The sequence below is a fragment of the Drosophila gunungcola genome (assembly GCF_025200985.1).
Source record: "Drosophila gunungcola strain Sukarami chromosome 2L unlocalized genomic scaffold, Dgunungcola_SK_2 000008F, whole genome shotgun sequence".
Lineage (NCBI taxonomy): Eukaryota > Metazoa > Arthropoda > Insecta > Diptera > Drosophilidae > Drosophila > Drosophila gunungcola.
In genome coordinates this window covers 1,638,246-1,657,177 of record NW_026453163.1, presented here as the reverse complement: position 1 = coordinate 1,657,177, position 18,932 = coordinate 1,638,246, and the positions used below count along the sequence as shown (strand labels likewise).

At 39.5% G+C, this 18,932-nt stretch overlaps 1 protein-coding gene across 3 annotated transcripts; it reads left to right on the top strand.

Moving 5' to 3' along the window:
* The first annotated feature begins 9,611 nt into the window (after positions 1-9,611).
* Positions 9,612-11,735, top strand: LOC128253364 (uncharacterized). 3 transcript variants are annotated; one of them, XM_052981710.1, is made up of 2 exons: positions 9,612-9,744; positions 9,852-11,735. In XM_052981710.1, exon 2 carries the CDS (start codon positions 9,964-9,966, stop codon positions 11,707-11,709), a length of 1,746 nt encoding a protein of 581 aa, XP_052837670.1. In that variant the 5' UTR covers positions 9,612-9,744; positions 9,852-9,963; the 3' UTR covers positions 11,710-11,735. The 3 variants fall into 3 exon arrangements, with proteins under 3 accessions (XP_052837670.1, XP_052837668.1, XP_052837671.1); XM_052981711.1 differs by having other exon boundaries at positions 9,633-9,749; XM_052981708.1 differs by having other exon boundaries at positions 9,618-11,735.
* Positions 11,736-18,932: the final 7,197 nt, after the last annotated feature.

The window sequence follows — 18,932 nt, the reverse complement described above, 5'->3', positions numbered from 1 at the left end:
ATCAGCTCTCCTAGTGATGCTGATCAAAAATATAAGCCCACTGCTATATTTTAAAATAAATGCGCTCATTAGTCGTCTTTGCGCACTTTTCTCGCGCACACATCAACAAGAAAGGAAGAAAACTTCGGCAAGCCGATGCAGCTATTGCAATAATAAAACATCTTTAAAATATCTATTTCGAATTATATAAGTATCCATTAAAATTCTTTGAAGCTAAGATGATTAAACCATTCCTATGTTCAAAAGAATTAAAAAAAAAAAATAAAATTAAGGAAGTTACAATTATTATTATTGTTTTAATTTTTTTTTTAATATTCCGATTGGTTCCATGAACCGATGTTGATCATAGTCGACCGATGTTGATCATCGTTAATCTAAAATAATAAGCAATCACTAAATATAATATATAATAATAAATAATTTACTATTTATATCCCCGATTGTTTCTATGGGAGCTATACGCTATAGTCGCCCGATCCGGCACGTTCCGACTTATATACTACCTGCAACTTGAAAACATTTTTGGGAAAGTTTAATGCAGACTGCCTAAAAACTGAGAGACTAGTTTGCGTAGAAACGGACGGACGGACATTACTGATTCAGAATATATATACAATTTACACGTCTTTTGTTTTCTCTGCGTAGGATGTTCAAATTAAAAAAAAATATATAAAAAACTGAAAACAATTTGAAAACCTGACGTTGGTGATTTTAGAAAGTTATGTGCTTACAAAAATAAAATTGTTTCAACTTTTTAAACTAATTAATCTTTTAACATGTAATTATTCTTACTTATATTTGTGCGATTTCCTTTTGTTTTATTTCGGTGAGTAACAGAAATTCGTTCAACCTTCAGCGCAAGACCGGTTTTAGAACCAAAGTGAACGCAACAGACAACAAGCAGCTATTCCCGGTCTCGCTCGCTCTACGCGCTCCATCCGAATGTCAATCAATCACCTGTCAGATTGGCCACGCTCACTGGCCATCGGGCTGCACAGACATCGGGCGAGTACCCACTCACATGGGAGAGATTCTTGCCAGCATCGGGAAGATACATACGAGCTCACGAAACAGCCATGGCTGGGGTTTGTTTGCTGGAAATGGTGGACTTTGATTCGATTCGATTGGGCGAGACGGTTTGCTTTTTAAATAAAATCTAAAAAAGGGAACATGAGTCCATTGACCGATAGTAAACTGACTTTCCATTTCATATCTACGGGATTATCACTAACACCAATGTAAAAGTTCTAATTAAATAATAACATTTTAAAGTTACAAGTTTTTCATTACATCAAAATTTTTGTTTTTTTTTATGAAAATTATTTTGATTCACAAATATTTTGTTTTGTTATTAAACTAGTAAGTTGGAATTCATTTTGCATCTAATATTCATTAGAAATCTCTGTGCCTAACGTTTCTAACCCATCCCGTCAAACGTTTTTTCTGTTTCAACGCTTTTGTCTAGCATTTCCTTTGGGCTCCTTTCGGTTTTCAAAATTTATCAAATGCTTAGGACAATTGCAAAGGGAAATGCGAAAAACCGGCAACGAAACAGAAGCGAAACACAAATAAATAAGGATAATAGCGTGGGTATAAAGAAGAAGAAGCCGACAAAAGCCTACGAAAGGGGTGGTGGTGGGTCGATGGGCTGACTGGTGGTGTTTTGGCTGGGTGGATGAAGGCGCCACACGAAAGGCAATTAAAAAATATTTAAGCTGCCAACTGTTAAGGGTCTTGGACCCGTTTCTGACTGACTGACTGGACTGACGCCTCCGAGGCAAAGTTGCTGCCCCAAAGAAGGGGCGGGGTGCTTAAAAACGGGGGCTAAACGAAATTTATGCATACTTTCCTCGCCTTAACTTGGCCAGGACCCTGCTATTGTTTTTCCCCCCCAAAGTATTTGTGTTTTTTTTTTTGTTTTCTTCCACCCGCATTTCTTCAGACCCGTAGCAAAATCAGTTTGAGTTGTGTGATTGTGTACGTGAGCATAACGGCTAAAATGGCCAAGGCTGGGGCAGTCCACCCCCAATGGCCGCCCCCTGTCAGAATTGATTGATTGAATTGCCACTTTATGAAATTTGTGAGTCTTTGGAGATGTGCGTGGAAATTCGTGTTCTCGTCTTCGTCTTCGTCTTTTCCTCGCCTTCTTCTTTCCTCTTGTGGTGGCTTAGCCCAGTGGGTGGGTGGCTGGGTGGTTTTTTAGGTGGATTGTGCGGCTCTACGAGGGTTGCTCCAGCTGATTTGTGTTTGTGAGCGCTTTGGCTAACAATTTGCAGCATAAAATACATAAAATTATGTGCGGCGCTGAGGCGGCCATTAAACTTGATAGATTTATGACAGACAGCAGCCAAGCGGTATCCAAAAACAAAGCGACAGCGCCAGGGTGGTTGTTTGCGGGGAGTTGGACTCTGGGGGCTCAACCCCCGTTAAGATACAGCTGATTAAAGTTGCAAAATTGTCCAAATGAGATTTGGCGGCCAACGGTGGGGTAGTAAACTCCGCCAAGTATCAAAGGTTTGTTTTAAAGTGACACACTTTGATGATTCGTACGTATTAAAACATTTCTTATTACCTTTACTTTATAAAAATTGTTGAAATTAATAAGATTAAAATTACTTTATTTAGTTTATAAAAAAATTAAATTTAAAGATACAAATTTTGGTTCTTCAGTTTAACTTTCTTAGGCTTTGGTAATTCCAACTATTTTAACATAAAATCAATAAGCTTTAAATACTACTGGCCCCTTGTCACCCTCCACTGTACTTAAATCCGTAATGAAAAAGGATCCAATTTGAATGCAAAGCAGAACAGAATAAAAGGCTTATTAGAATAAATTGCAGAAATTAAAAGCCGAGCCAAGTAAATGAACCCATCTTAGCAACGAATTAAGTTGAGGCTGAGGTGAGGCTGTAGGTACCAACCGACTTCACTCCACCTCTGCAGCTGGCAATTACAAAATGATTGAATGGTAATTTCAGCGAGAAAAGTTGGCTTCTGCCCTTTGTATTTCTGTTGTTCGGGTGCGTTTGTGTATAGCTGGCATAAATTCCCATTATTTATGGGGGGCTGTAACTGTTTGTGATATTTTATTTCGCGCAAGGATAGCAAAGGATAATTTGCGCACCCAAAACAAACAGAACCACCAAAAAAAAAACGAAACTTAACAAAGAAAAAGCGTCCTGAATGTTTGGAATTAATTGCCCAAGCTCCTCCAATCACAAACAGAAGATGAAGCTAAGAGAAAGGGAGAAAAAAAATGTTTTAATTAATAAAATTGAATGTGTGCGAAAATTGAAAGGATTTTTCCGGCCCCTTCTTGGTGATGCTGTTGTTGTTGTTGCGACATTCATCTTCGACGCTCATTTGCAGGCTTCCCTCATTGGTCTCATTTTGTATGCAAATGATTTATGCCAGAAGAATCCCAGCCGAAGAGTCGGGGCCAAAAACTGGATTAGAGAGTGCCAGCGCCGGCTCATTTTATTTACCACCCACCTAAACTTTTCCACACAGCGCAAATGAGCGGACATGGCCGGAAAAGTTTTTTTTCTCAGCTCCGGAGGTCGCCTAGAATTTCTCAATTGCCAGAGAGGCACTGTGTTTGTGGGTGGGCGATGAGGCTTTTTTAAATATTTACTTAACATCCTATTATCCCCACGCGGACGTCGACGAGGACAAGCAGCGAACCACGACCCAGGCTTGTATCAACATTTAAAACGATAAACTTGCCACACACACAGACACCCAACCGAGAAAAATGCAAAAAGGACGAAGGACACGTCTTGTCTGTCACACCAAAATGTCACCGCGGGGTGAATTACTGGCGAACCGAGAGCGAAAAATGCTGAACAACAAAAATACTTGTTTCTAGGAAAAAAAAGGTTGACGAGGAAATACCCTTATATGTTAACCGTAAAGACCAACATTTGTTAAAAAGGTTATAAGCACTGCTAGGACATGTAGTGACGAAGCGCACCAAGAGCGTGTGCATTGGAGACTACTAATAAACCTGTCAAAAGTTATTACAAAAATATTTTGTAATCTTTGGTATTTGGAGCGACGTTTTTATATATCTTGGTTGATATTTTTGTAACCAAATTAATATAGTTCACTTTTAACTTATTATTTTTATGTTTAAATTTTCCTTCCAATTAAAAAAATAGTAATCTATAATGACAGTACTCGCTCGATTTTTTAAAATTGAAAATAGTGAATACACTCAAAATATTTTTCCTTGACTTGAAAAAGGGGGCTTTATTTATTTGTTTTATGTAATATTTTATAAAAACGTTTTTTTTCTTCAATATACAATAAATCTTAAAAGCTATTTTACTTCTTTGTTTCGAAAGTTCACTGTTGTAGTAAAAAAAGGAACCAAAGAGTAAATCAGGATATTTAATTTTTTTGAATAATTCTTCCAAGCAAGATAAATTCGACAACATAACCTCGCCTTATTTTCAGTGTATTAAATGTTGGGGTCACTGAAAAAAAAGAAAGATTTCCCTAAAACAAAGGCGCTGCTCTATGTCTATGTGTGAGCAGGACAACATCACAGTAGGACACGCGCCCACACACACAAACAGAGCGACACAGAACAAACGACAATGCTTTAGAAAGAGACACAGATAGGCGGGGTGAAAGGGACAAAGCAACAGAGGGGGAATGTGTCAAGCGTGTGAGTGATTTATGGCGTTGCGAGTGACGAGGACGAACCAGAATTCTTCAGGATAATGCCGACATAACGAGATTGTTTTATGTACACATTTTCTCCTTGTTTGCGCCTTCGGTCCGGTGTCGTTGTTGGCTTTCGGATTCGGATTTTCGGGAGGGTGGCTTGTAGGTGGAGTCGGTTCCCGTTATGTGTACACATAATGACACTTTTCGCTGACTATTCCCATTCTGTTGTTGGCTTTGCGCACTGCGAATAGGGGCGAGATACGTCTGGCCGTGTACGTATGTATATATAGTCTGCGGCGTTGTGTGTGCCTTATCAGTTTATATATATCCTGCTCCGTCTGTGAGCGTACTTATGCCCAAAGGACCTTCAATCAAATCCGTAATCCTCATTCAGTGCGTTAATGAGCTTCTCATTAATTTGTCACCCACAAGGGCTCACCTGATATTTTGTTTATGCCCCGAACCGACAATCAAACGGAGGTCCTTAAAATTGTTACTGCTTAAGCTTGCTAGATGCGACAGCATATAGGTTTATCCAATTAATTCGATTTGCAAGTTTTTTCGTGGAGAATGGAGAAGATTTTTTGGGTTGAGATAGTACCTTATTTTTCAAGAAATCCTAATGATTTATTAATGATCAATTACTCTTATATTAAGTTTTAATACCTAAGAGCTGGATTAAACATACTCATAAAAATGTTATTAAATTTTGATAAAAAAAAGTTTTTAAAATTGACTGGGCTCGGGTTAAAGTTTATGTTTATTATATGCGTTTCAGCATAGTATAAAAAATTAGCTCTTAACATGAGCTTTTAAAAAACATTGTAAAAGCACTAAAAGAAAAAAACCATATGACTTTCCGAGAGGTCGAACCCACGCCTCTCAGCTTCGCAACATTTTTAAGGGCAACGCATTAGACCGCGAAGTTACCAATTTTGTACATTTTAGGGAATTTTTTCTTGATTCCAGGCTATTTTTGATCCCTTTGTTTGCTTACAACTAAGGGCGATTGTGCCTTTAAATTAAAAAAAATGTTGGCATATGCTCGGACGAAATCGCCTTAGATTTGAAAAAAAAACCCTTTTTTTAAGATAACTACTCCTAAAAAAAATTTTATGGCTATTTATCTAACATTTAGGGTATTTTTTTCTTATTATAAGAAAACTTGCCGCTAAACTACGGGCGACTTAATTTTTAGGACGATTCCTAGTATAACAAAATTTAGAAAAGTTACCTATCTGATGTGCCTATTACATTTTTATAGTTTATAGTTTAATAGTTTTTTTATACTTGAAGAGAGTACTATAATTTCAGTCAGAAGTTTGTAACGCAGTGAAAAAGGCATTTCCGACTTTATAAAGTTTATATATTCTTGATCAACATCACTCAGCCTATCCGTTTTTACGCAAACTACTCTCTTAGCTTTTAAACTATCTGCGTGAAAATTTTCCAGAAATTGTCTTCCTGTTGCAGGAAGTATATAAGTCGGAACGAGTCGGATCGGACGGCTATAGCATATAGCTCCCATATAACAATCGGGAGAAAAACGAAAAAAAATATAACTTTGCTGTTTTTAAATTTTTTTTAATTTTTCGAATATGTATTTTTTTAGAGCTATGATTTAAGCTGTACTAATCGGACGACTATATCATAGAGATCCCATAGACACAATCAGAATATTTAAGAAAACAAATGAAAAAATGTTAACTCACCTAATTTTTCCTTTTATTTTTCTTTTGGATTATTATTCTGAATTAATTTTATTCAAATCGAAAACGATATCACTGAGGTAAAAATCTTCATAGCTTTCAAAAATAATTCAAAATTTTAAATTTTCTGCAATAACTGCAAGGTTATATAAGCTTCAAGTTTCCTTGTTTTTCCTTTAAAATTGTGTTCGATCCCAAGCTATCAATTTTAGAATTCCTTGTTCAATAAACATATAAACAAAGAAATATATTGTATACTTAACCAAACTGACCATAACACAAATATTTATTAGAACTAAACATAAGAAAAGCACAGAACAAAAATAAACAAATTTCATTCATTAAGTGCACAATTTATGACTTTGTTTGCTGGCAATTATATGTATGGTAACAAGCCAGAGATGAATGATTCATTCCATTCAGAGTGTTTGGGGTCTGAGTTTTTGTCCTTTTGGTCCTGTGGATTCTTCATAATTTCTAATTTCCGGCTAAAAACAATTCTAAACATTAAGTAGAAAATATTTGAAAAACTTTTTGCACTGACTTGGTGTTGTTGTAAATATACAACTAAACCGAGCAGCCGAGCCAACGGAAAACCGAACCGGAAAAGGAATCCCTCTGCCGACCACCCCTTGGTCCCCCTCTACCTCCGACTTACGTCGATACAAACAAGTTCTCATTAATGGCGAAGAGAAGGCTGTAGCTGGAAACTGAGCTGAGAGCTGAGCTAACCCAGAAATGATACACCGAAAAAGAATGTAACAGCATGAAATTAATTTTACGATAAGTAAATAAGTTATTTAACTGCAAGGTTTTAACAAAGAAGAACAGGCAACTCAATCCATTAAATTTAATAATATTTCAAGAAAGGTATGTAGATACAATGCAATTATTAAATATGTTATATTTTTAATTACCAAAAACAGATAAAAAGTCTATAACATACATTCCGATTAACAATAACGATGATATGCCGTAGTAAACACAGTTATTTTAGCAAAAACCTTGAACTGTTGACCGCCAAAATTGATTTTTTCAGTGTCCCCAAAGCAAAATTTTTAGCATGTAAATGAGTCGGGCTTGGGTTATCAAGTGGGTGTGGGAGTGGGTGGAAGCCAGTTGTTAGCCAGGGGGTTGGTGGTGAACAAAATATGATTTTGACAGAAAACAACAAAACAAAATCCATAATTCAGGATAAAACATAATTCCACACAGCAACAGGGGTGATAGAAGGGGAACAACCCACACAGATGCACAAGAAAAAGGAAAAGTCTGGATGGAAAGCGCCGAAAAAACAACAACATTATGAATTACGGTACAATGGCGGGAAAAGGCAAATGAGCGGCAGCGAAAAGCGGATAGCGGGGTGGGGTGGAGGTACTTCGGTGTGAGTGAGGAGCAGTTACAGTTATTTATTAAATCCCTTTACGCATTTTCATAATAATTTTACAAAATATTTTAAATGCGATGGCGACGTCGGTCGGGTGGTTTTCTTTTTTAAGGTTTTCCTCTCTGGGAAGCGATGTCTGCCTGCCATCGGGTGATTCATGTCAGTGCCTGGGTGTTTGTATCATTAAATTTTTATGCAAGAAGGCAAACGCACAACAGCCACACCATTTTATGTTGGAACAGCACCAGCAAACAGCACTCATCATAAACAGGACAAACGAGCGTGAATTTAATCCCTTTTGGCACAAAGAAATCATATTTTTACTCGCGCTCAGCAAAAAAAAAAACAAGCAAATGCTCGAAACAAAAAGAAATGGAAAAGGAAATAGGAGAAAGCAATTGAAAATATTTGGTTTCGGTTCTAGTGACTTAAATGAGTCCTATACAAATAATTAATTTAATTTTACAAAACATTACAATATTTAATATTGAGTTTATTTACCAGTTTTATATAATATTTCATTTTTGGTAGCAACTAAATTTAATTAATTATTGGAATTTAGATATATATTGTTTCTTGTATTTTTCTTAAAATATAAAAATGGTTTAAGTACTGCTTCGAAAATATTTTGGGTCCGAGTAAAATTCTACTAAAATAGACCGATTTTACAACAAGCACTCCTCGGAAACTAAGTGAAGGGCATTCCGAGACAAAATACGCAGAAGGCGGAGTGAAAATGAAAATGACAGCACGAAAAATAATTCTAATCTCCTCATGAATATTCCTTCTGCATTTTCATTTTGCAAAGAGCGCCCGGCCAGAGCGTAAAGCATCAACAAAAAGGACAACACCAGATCGGAGTTACCATGATGGGGGTTGGGGGCTAGGGTTTTTGGGGCTGATGCGTAAGCTGAAGAAATACGACGACGTCACTGTGCGAACTTGGGGGTCCGAAAAGCAGAATCAGGGTGAAGCAGTTGGCTAAATGTACAATGGGCAAAAAAAATATATACCCCGGCAGCCGTTTGTTATTTTATTTTATTTGAGCCCAGAGCCAGTGCACTGAAAAACTAAAATAGTACAAGTTCAAGGTGTTAACGTATGTTATTAAAAGTTTTAATCTTACTTCAAAACGTTTGGGAACACCGCTAAAACTATTTTCGCATAGCATTTGACTTTGAAAAAAAAAAAAGAAAAACTTTTGTAATATAAATTGAACCATCTACGTTATGATACTCCTCCAAGTCGATTGGTTTGGTTTCCCGTTTCTCTCAGTGAACGGTCTCCTGGCCCCACCGTGACGGTATCCGTGTTCCTATTGCATTCCCCTCCGCTCCTGTGTCCGGCATCTCACTGATGGGCAGTCGTCGTTCAAGTGCCGCACTTGCCAGCTTCGTCGTCATCCTCGCTTTGGGTCGGCCATGGACGCCATCGAAATTATAAACTTGGCTGCTAAAGAAGGTTAAGTGATAAATTAACGACACTGCCCCCGGTCTCCGCCAGCCATCTTTTTTGATTCTGGCTAGGATTGGAGTGGACTGGAACTCCGGACGCAAATGGGAATGCTTTATGCACGAGTGGACCTTTTAGTTTATTGTTATTTTTAAAAGGAGTTGGACTAAAAAGAGCACAGCTTGAACCGAATAATTACGAAAAGTGGACCAGAAATGAAACAAGGGAGACGCACTCAGTTCTTGTAATGGCTGTACTTATTGCCCACGCTGATGAAGTTATTGAAATTTTACAGTCTTTGTATTTCTTGGCTTCAATAAACCTTCATCGTTTCAAGGATTTTTTTTGGGATATTTTTCCTGCTTCTAAAATCTCCATCATTTAGGCTTTTCTAAACTTGTTAATTTCGGCAATAAAATGCCAATTTACTTGCAAAATTATGAAATCTGTGACGTACACTTCATCGCTTTTAGCTTTCCTTTATATAATTGCGCTTTCAAATTGATGAATTGACGAACAGTTGGGTATCTTCAAAAATTTCATTATATTTTTAGTAACTGAAATTTTAATGCGACTGAAACAAGCAAAATGAGGGTCTGCAATATACGTTGCTGTTTCTTTTCTAGCTTGGTGTTTTTCTCCCTCGTTTACTACTATAATGACGTGGTAGTCGACGTGCTAATCTTCCAGGAGCACCACCTTGTGGAGAGGTACTTTGTGAACACTATTGGATGTCGGATGCTGACCATGGTTCCCAACGAACGCGACGTGATGCTCCTGTGGCGCGGCCTGCGCAGGGACTTTTGTGCCAGCGAACTGGACCTGACGTCCTTCAGCAGCTGTGATAACAACTACCTGAGAACGGAGGTGGACATAGAGTTCATCGTGCCAAGGTTCGGTGTCACAAATTTGGAGAGCTTCGAGTGCCAGTATCATGCTATGCAGCGGAAAACCGATTTCGACAATCGGTATTTGTACAGTCGGCAATTTCCACTGCTGGCGGATGGAAACAATACAATTGAACCCCATGCGGATATCATAAGGGCTGAGTGCTTTCTCAACGGCACGAACATATATAACGGAGTTCACTTCTACGTCCAGCCACCCGACGAATGGCTGCGGAACACCAAGGGTATCCCTCCCCTCAAGTTGGCCTCCGACGCCGGCAGCTTGTCCGTGTTGATCTTGGGCCTGGACTCCATTTCCCAAATGCATTTCCACCGGAGTATGGGTCGCACAGCCAACTTTCTGCTCTCCCTGCCGCACGTCGTGCTCAAGGGCTTCAATCGGCTGGGAAATAACACCTTCGACAGTCTGATGCCGCTGCTGAGCGGGCTAAGTGGTCCCGACTTGAAGGATCTTTCCTTAAAATTCAAGAGTCTGGACAGCTGCCCTTTTATCTGGAAAGTCTTTCAGCAAGCCGGCTATGAAACCGCTCTGGGTGAGGACAACATAGACAAGAGTATGTTCGCGAAGGGATTCGAGGATCCACCCACGGACTTTTATCTTCGGCCAGCGTTGCTAGAGATGTGGCTAAAAACCAGGACGGACCAGGTACATGGCACCCACTGTAACGAGAAGGATAGCTATGCCATGGTGCTCAGAGAGTTCCTCTTCAAGATTCTGCCCCACCACAAGGCGCATAGGTTCTTCACGTTCCTTTGGTGGACGCAGGGCATCGATCACGTGTTTAACTACGGCCGTAAGCTGGACCTCCCGTTTCTGAAAATGTTTAATTCGATAGCCAGCAGCGGCCTTCTGAAAAACACTCTACTGTTGGTGGTTTCCAATCACGGATTGAATAAAGGGCGATTTTACAAGACGGTGCAGGGAAAAGTTGAGGAGAGTCTGCCACTGGCCATGCTCTGCTACCCTAGGTGGCTGGAAGAACGGTATCCTCAGGCCATCAGCAACTTAAAGACAAACAACCACCGCCTGGTCACTGCCTTCGATCTGCATGCCACTCTCCTGGACTTACCCAATCTGACGTCACTGGAGGATGAGCAGCTCCAGAAGCGAAGTTCGGTCTTAGAGGCTCTGGAGAAGAAACCTCCACGAGGAATTAGTCTTTTCCTGCCCATACCAGAAAACAGAGATTGTGCTTTGGCCAGCATACCAACGGAGTATTGTCTGTGTCAGCAACATAGAAACACATCCACTGCGGATGGATATGTTCTGCGCGCCGCCCGCCTTATTATCCGGAACATCAACAAGATCCTGCACCTACACACTCCGCCCTGCAGTAGCTTGTCTCTGGATCGGGTACTATCTGCCGAGAAGTGGCGGCGCACGGCGGATGATCACCAGTCGGAGTTCAGGGTCAGGCTGCTGGCCACTCCTGGAGGGGGTCAGTTTGAAGGTGTCGTTAGGTATACGGGCTACAAGCTGGCCATAGACGGGTCGATAAAGCGCGTGAATGACTATGGAAATGACTCGCACTGCATTCAGAACTACCTTATTGAAATGTATTGCTTTTGTCATTAAAATACTCATACAAAGCAGGGAAAATTGTTTTCTGAAGATATGTAATTGTTATTTATTACTACTGTAAGTTATAAAACAATGGTAAGAGCATTAGTACTATTTAGATTTCTAAAACCAATTTATTAAAATTTATCTTAGTGGTTTATTATAGTTATTTTATTGTTATAATTAAATAGATTTATTCGAACAACTCCAGAAGGTATAAGATTTTTTTTATTCGATTATAAAAATGTATTTTATAGCAGCCATTTTAATCCTAGATTCTTTCCATTGTGGGCCACAGCCGATTTAGCTTAATTATCCCGATAAACATTAGCCAGTTCCTTCGAATGACATCATTAGCCCATCTGGATGAGCCTGGGCGGAGCTTCAGTCAAGCTGCCAATAGATTTCTGGCCATCTATTTCACTACACATACAGACAAGTCTACATCATATGTTCCTTGGAGAAACGATAACTGCTTGGCGTTGGGTTTAATCTGATGATTTATAGAAAATTTAGGTCGCCATATAGTCGCATTAATTAAGCCTCATAATGAGTGATTTATGCGAGAGCTCAGCCCAGCTCAGTCTAACTCCAGCCTGCATTATTCCTTCCCCCGATTTCCACTTCCTGGCTCACATCACATCCTGCCGCCATGATAAGAAATGTTTTGCCAACGTTAACGCCTGCGGCCAGAAAGTCACATTAGCACAAATGCCCGTAATTATGCTTTTTATGATGCCACTCACACCCCGCTCCTCTATGGGAGTGCGACATTCAGAACAGGACCTTATCAGCCCAGAATGTGTTTGTGTTTGGATGCCGACTCCCCTTAACTGTGTAAACATTTTACGTCTTTTTAATTCCACTTTTATGTGCAACCGGCGTCAATCACACAAATAGTTATAGTTTCTTTATAATGCGTTTCTCTGACTGATTTATGAACCTCCTGCCCAATATTGCAAACCGTCCTGCCATGTGGTCCAGCATTTGTCGTGTGATTTATGCAAGATTGACAACTTCAGGAAATAAATGTTTAAAATAAATATATTTATGATCTTAGTTCATTGTTAAGGAGGTCTCCACCACTGTGGGTGGTTTTCTTGAATTCTTTAATTTGTTTTTTGTTGTTTTTATCACGTTACTTGTAGATTTTGTATGTAGCATTCGTTTAATTTTATAGACTCATTCAACAATTTTCCGAATCGGACTATTGTTTTAGAAGTTAATGAACATTTTCGGCAACTATGTGCGAAAATTTGGTGAAACATTTGATCGATCGGATGGCTTTCTGCAGGCCTCCCTGGGGAGGCCGGTAAATGAAGAAAATATCCGCAACTTTTGTTTATAATTATTTTAAAACGCATCTTTCATCTCTGGTCACTGGTTAGCACTGTCTTACGATCCTGAAGTTTAAAGTAATTACCAACTTACCAACTGCTGTGCAACATTTTTAGGGACTTACTCATTCAATCTATTTAAAAGCCATTTAGTATTATTTCGCTTATCTCGTCATGAAATATATGTTTAATATCTGTTCTGGCATTCTGAGCTAAAATATGTTTTATGTTTTTTTAGCATATTATATTTAACATAAAAATGGTTCGTCTTACAGCAAGTTTCTACATTCAAATAAGCATAATTATTTCCTTACAATTAGAAAAACGCCACCCCCTGCCCATAATATCCATCTAAATCATTTTAATAAGCTTGTACGGAGCTGGCAGCTCGTAAAAGCGGAAACGCTTTCCATCTCTCACTTCCAAAAGTCGTTAGAGTCGTAAATTCGGTAAACGCGCTTAAGTGATTTTCACACTAAAAACCAGCGGGTCACTTTGACTCGACTTGACTTGCCTTCACTATTTCAAATGGTTCTTTCTTGCTGGCAGTCGAAACATAAAATTTAATTTTATGTACACATAACGCGTACCAACTCGGCGGAACACAGTTCAACAATTAAAGAACAATAAAAGTCACTTTGATGAGGTTCTCCTTTGTGGTTTGGCCCCGACTTGCTTGATTGTCCGCCTGGCCGATTTTAATGGCCATCATCATCGACATTTTTTTGACAACTGACAAGTCACGGGTCAGCGTCGAGGGCGACAAATCTGTCACGCCTATTTTGCGGGTCGAAAGCACCTGGACTGGGGTTTCTGTTGTTTACCCTTGTTTACTGTCAAGTAATGGCAGCCTCGTTAAATCTCTCATTTTACGAGCGTCTTAAAAACGCATCGTAAAATCTACGACCAGCGGAGGACCTCAACGGACCAGCTGTCTGTTTATTTAATAATACATTTCTGATTTGCCGCCAACTGGAAATGTGTTGCTGGGTGTAAAGTAGTCATTGTCATCCCGCGGCCTCCCTCATCATTTGTCTTGGCTTACACTTAAATTGAAACCCACTCGGACGACGCCCACTTGATATACATGCATAATACTAATCAAAATTTATGACAAACCAAATCCCCGAAACAAGTAGAAGGTGAACTCTGAGCGGTCTCAACAAATTGGTATATTTACGATCGGAAGGATGGGCCGGAGGAGCCGATCCCACGCGTCAGAGACAAAGCAAACGGAAGCGCCGCAGCCATTTGGGAGTCACGCAAAGTCACCAGAGTCGATGCATTAATGGGAGCCACTTAACAGGGATTTATCACCTCCGCCCACAGAGCGGTTATGGTGCCATAAAGATCGCCAAGGCATAAGGAACCAAGCGGATGAAGTCCGCCTGATGGATGCATCGAGTGGGACTTTCATTCCAGCATTGGGATGGGTTGGGTTAGCCCTGGTCTATCTGCGCAAATTCTAATTGATGGATATATTGATAGGCTCTGGGTCTTTGATTGCTTTTGAATTGGATACGGGTTATGTGGGAGCGGCTGCAGATGATCATCAAATAATATGTTTAATGGAAAAAAACTTCAAAAGTCTAAAAATGTATAGTTTCTTGATAATGATATCTTGATTTAGATTTATCCAGCGAGTCGATATAAACATGCCTGCTTTTTTTTAAAAACTTGGTTTTATTGTTACAATATGGATGATAGTCTGCTATCTATTGAAGGTTGAATATAAGTCGGCACTGGTCGGATCGAACGACTATTTCATATAGATCACAAAGGAACAATCTGAAAAGTAAATGAAAGCAAAATAAAAAACTTTGCTGGTTTTCAATTAACATGAATTGAATACAGAAAATATTTTAGCAACCTATTTCCTCAAATTGACGCAATTAATAAATTATGATAACCGTGGCCATCCGAAGCCTACTCAAAGTCCCGGCCATGCTAAATATAAAATTAAATGCATTTCCTGCCTGTCTCCTAAACATCCAGTGGATGAGCCACTCCGGCAGATTAAGGAAGAGAATAACAACAAATTCCATATCATATTTACGGCCAATAATCGGCCAGGCAGAGCGAGACAGATAGAGAAGAGGCAAAAGCAATCAGAATACTAAATCTGATGTACGCCGCTAATTGCGCATAGATTACCAGATGCATGAGCGATATTGCAGGCGAAGCGAGGCCGCCCAATGCCAATCCGGGGAAGCTGGCCAGGAAGGGAGCGTGGATGCGTGTTGGCCAGGAAACGAGTCCTCATCGGCAACAAACCAGGCGACAGCTCAATGAGAAATTGCGACAGAGACAACTCTATTTGGCCAATCGGCGGAGGCCCAGCTCCCCTGAACAACGAGAGTCTCGGGATCGGCAAGACCGTTGCTTATTTATTTCGAATTGACCCATTTGGTAATATTCATAATTTAAGTGCGCACGAAAGCCGCCTCGTCCACATCGTCTTGGTTGTTGGCCACAAAAAGCTGCATAAATTCTCGCTGCCCAGATCAGTTTTTTAGTGTGGTGCCATTTGAGTTTATTTGCGATGGTTGCGCTGTCATAAGTTGCCGCCAAATTGTTGCATTGTACCTGCTGCGAGATGCAGAGAAATCAGAGTTAAAGATCCCACTCGGCCAGCTTGTAACTCAGGAATCATTAAAAAGTGCGAGATACTTTATGAATTCGTCGTGGGCCGAGATCAGAGTGGCCAAACGGACCCGCTGGATGCTGGGATCGAACGACGAGCGGCGTGAAATATTCACATTAAAACGTACGATCATCCTCGCCTTAAATGCAAACTAGTCTGATCCCCCCAAAACCCCGTCTGTGGAACTGCCCGCTGAATTATTGTTAACGATTTTCTGTTAATTCCAGACATACGTTTTCGGTTCGATTTCATGGTTTGTCTGGTATTGACTTTGTTTTGAATGTTAATGGCTCGATTAGTCGATCAAGGATGGGTTTCGAAATGGTTTCAACGCAAGATATTGGCGCTTTGGGACTCAGTTTTTATTCTATTCGAATAATATTCCGCTGTTTGCATACTAAGAATAAATTTACACATCTGTTTTTCTCTTCTAACACTTAAAACACTCAAATATAAAAATAAATTAATTTAGTACTCGTCATTACGAAAACGTTATTTTCTGTATCATTACATTATTTTCAGAACTGCAGTTTCCTTTTTAATTACAAGACCAGAGGCAGTCTTAAAATACGTTTTTTTTTAAAGCCAAAGGTTCTTCTTTGCACGAAACAAAGAACTAATTTCCATCATTATCGAGTTAATGCAACCGATTAGCATATTCTCGTTTACGATGCGCAATAACTTACAACGCCGAATTTATTATTATTGGCATCTCTTGATTTCTCCTCGTCAGCTGCCAGGCATTTTTAATTTCCAATTGATTGTCCCCCTCACTGTTTTACGGTCGTCCCCAAAGAGATGCGACACACCGGCAGATGCCACTCAGGAAGACTCGGGATCTTGAGCCTGAGATCAGGGATCTGGGTTGGTCGGGCCTACCTGTTGAGTGCAGCGCGATTCGCCGGACGGTCATCAGGTTTATGTGGCAAATAATTTTTTTATTTTGTCCGTTCATAAAAGAGTAGTCGTAAAATTTTTTGATGACGTTTGTCAAGCTGCCAGGTTCGCCTGCATGGCAATGAATTTTTGCAGTTTTTACCATTAAATCGATATATTTATGACACTCCACTTAAGCTCCATCAAATTAATTTTTTTAAGGCGATTTGACCTGTTTTTGTTTTTTTGGTTTATTTTTAGAATTTATTTGAGTGAAGCAGATGAGCATCGCCTGCATTATGACTGTTAAGGTTTTATTGCAAACAGTTACAATTTTAATATATTTCTTTTAAAAATTAAATTAATAAAAAGTCCGCCATATTATTTCTTCGTTTTTCAATAGTATTACACAACAAGAAAAAACAAGAACAAATTTTTTTATCGACATTAATAGTTTGTAAAATATATTCAAAATGGTCAGCATTAACCACCATTAGGTTACAATTTTGAATCTTGGGTGAGAAAAAACTTTGTAATCGTTCAAAAATTAGTTGCCTTTGAAAGTATATGCTGCTTTGTATATTCTAATCATGGTCCACAGTTAGTAGCAGATATTGTCTGTCCGCTTAAGTATTTGGAAATGTCATAAACTAATTATGATTATTATAAGTATAGATTTCAACAAAATTTGCAAACCAGAAAGTTTAAACATCAAACGTGTGATTTATAAGTAGCGACTATGTCATGAATGGGGCAAATGACTATGGTGAACATTATTTTTTTTAATATTGATGACTCAAAGAATGAATCATAGTCCTGTTGTAAACGTGCTTAAAATCTTAAGGTATTTCATATAATCCCCGATATCCTTACCAGTCCATTGTCCTTTCATATGCAGACCGTTTGGGTTTGACATAAAATGCCATGTTGTACAGTATGTCTATTTGCTGTTCCAACTGACGTCGATGGCCGTACACACAAGGCACTCCCAATTGACCCCATCCCTCTGGGCATATGTGTGCGTTATTTCGCGCTTGTGGTACTAAATTGGGTGATAACTCCTTTTTAATGGCTGTGCTTTTGCCTGGCTGGTTTGTTGCTGATGTTCTTATTGTTGTTGCCGCTGTTCTAAGTTTTATTTTTATTTGTCTCGCTAAAACTCAATTTTCGAATCAAACAACCACGAGGATTTCTCGTGGCCTCCATTGGCACCCTCCCTCCGATTCTGTTCCTCGATTGTGTGGTACAGTGTTTGCTGATGATGCCCTCAAATAACAACAATATCAGGGTAACAACAGCAACAACATTGTCATGTTATTTGTTGTTTTGCTATTGCCCCATTGCTTTTATTGTTGTTGATGACGCAGAGCCTGACGATGACTCTGGTGTGGATTCCCTTGGATCGGGATTGGGATTGGGATTGGGCTGGGATCGGGCTGAGGATTCGGGTGGGGATTGGATCGTCGTCGTCGTACGTTGTCACAAATGCAAATAATGGGACAATTGTGCTATGCAGCATTTTAACTGCTTTTATTATTTAATTCCTTAATAGAGCCATACTGGCAATTACCATACGAGTATGTCTGTCACCGGAAGACTTTAATCGTTCCGTTAGCAGAGTTTTAAAGATTTCCGATTAAGTTTTGTTTATATTTTTATTAGTCTAATTTGTAGTAATTTACCAAGAATTAAAAAAATACTATGCAATGCAACAAGGAGCTCAATTAAAAATGTTTGGAACTAAATATTTATTTCAGAATAAATATAGAGCAAAATACAAGCGTTTCCTTTTTATCGTTGCAAATGTCACCCAATTTTCAATTTAATTAGCAGCATAAAATGTGACACTGTTGGTGAAATAAATAAGGCGCTGCATGTGCTGCTGCCAGCACGTTAATTGTTAAACAAATGTGCGTTTATCACTCACAGAAACAACGAATGCGGTGGGGGGTGGCCAATATTGTCCTTGTTCGTTAGACGGATGAAGGCGGCAAACGCGCATGTTTGGCATGGCCCATCGCACATATAAACCCTATCGCATATCCCGCATTCCCACATTCCCACACGGATCCATATCATCCGGGCATGGAAACGGTAATGGGAATGGGAATGGGGCTCTGCACTGGAATTGTTATGTTTTTCGTATTTAACCTCAGACATGGGCCTCGTTTGTATAAATTCCCGCCAACTGCTGCCAGCGATTGTTGTTGCTGCAATTGTGCGCTGAAATTATTAACAGCCGAGACGACAACACAGGAACGGCACAGCGGCAACAGCAGCAACAGCAGCAGCAGCATCAGCATCAGCATCAGCAACATCAGAGTTGCTGGCGTCAACGTCGACTTCGACGCATCGTTCATCGCGCTCACATATGGCGGAAA

Excerpts from the sequence above, each read along its gene's own strand:
- LOC128253364 (XM_052981708.1), top strand. The coding sequence starts at position 9,814 with ATGAGGGTCTGCAATATACGTTGCTGTTTCTTTTCTAGCTTGGTGTTT.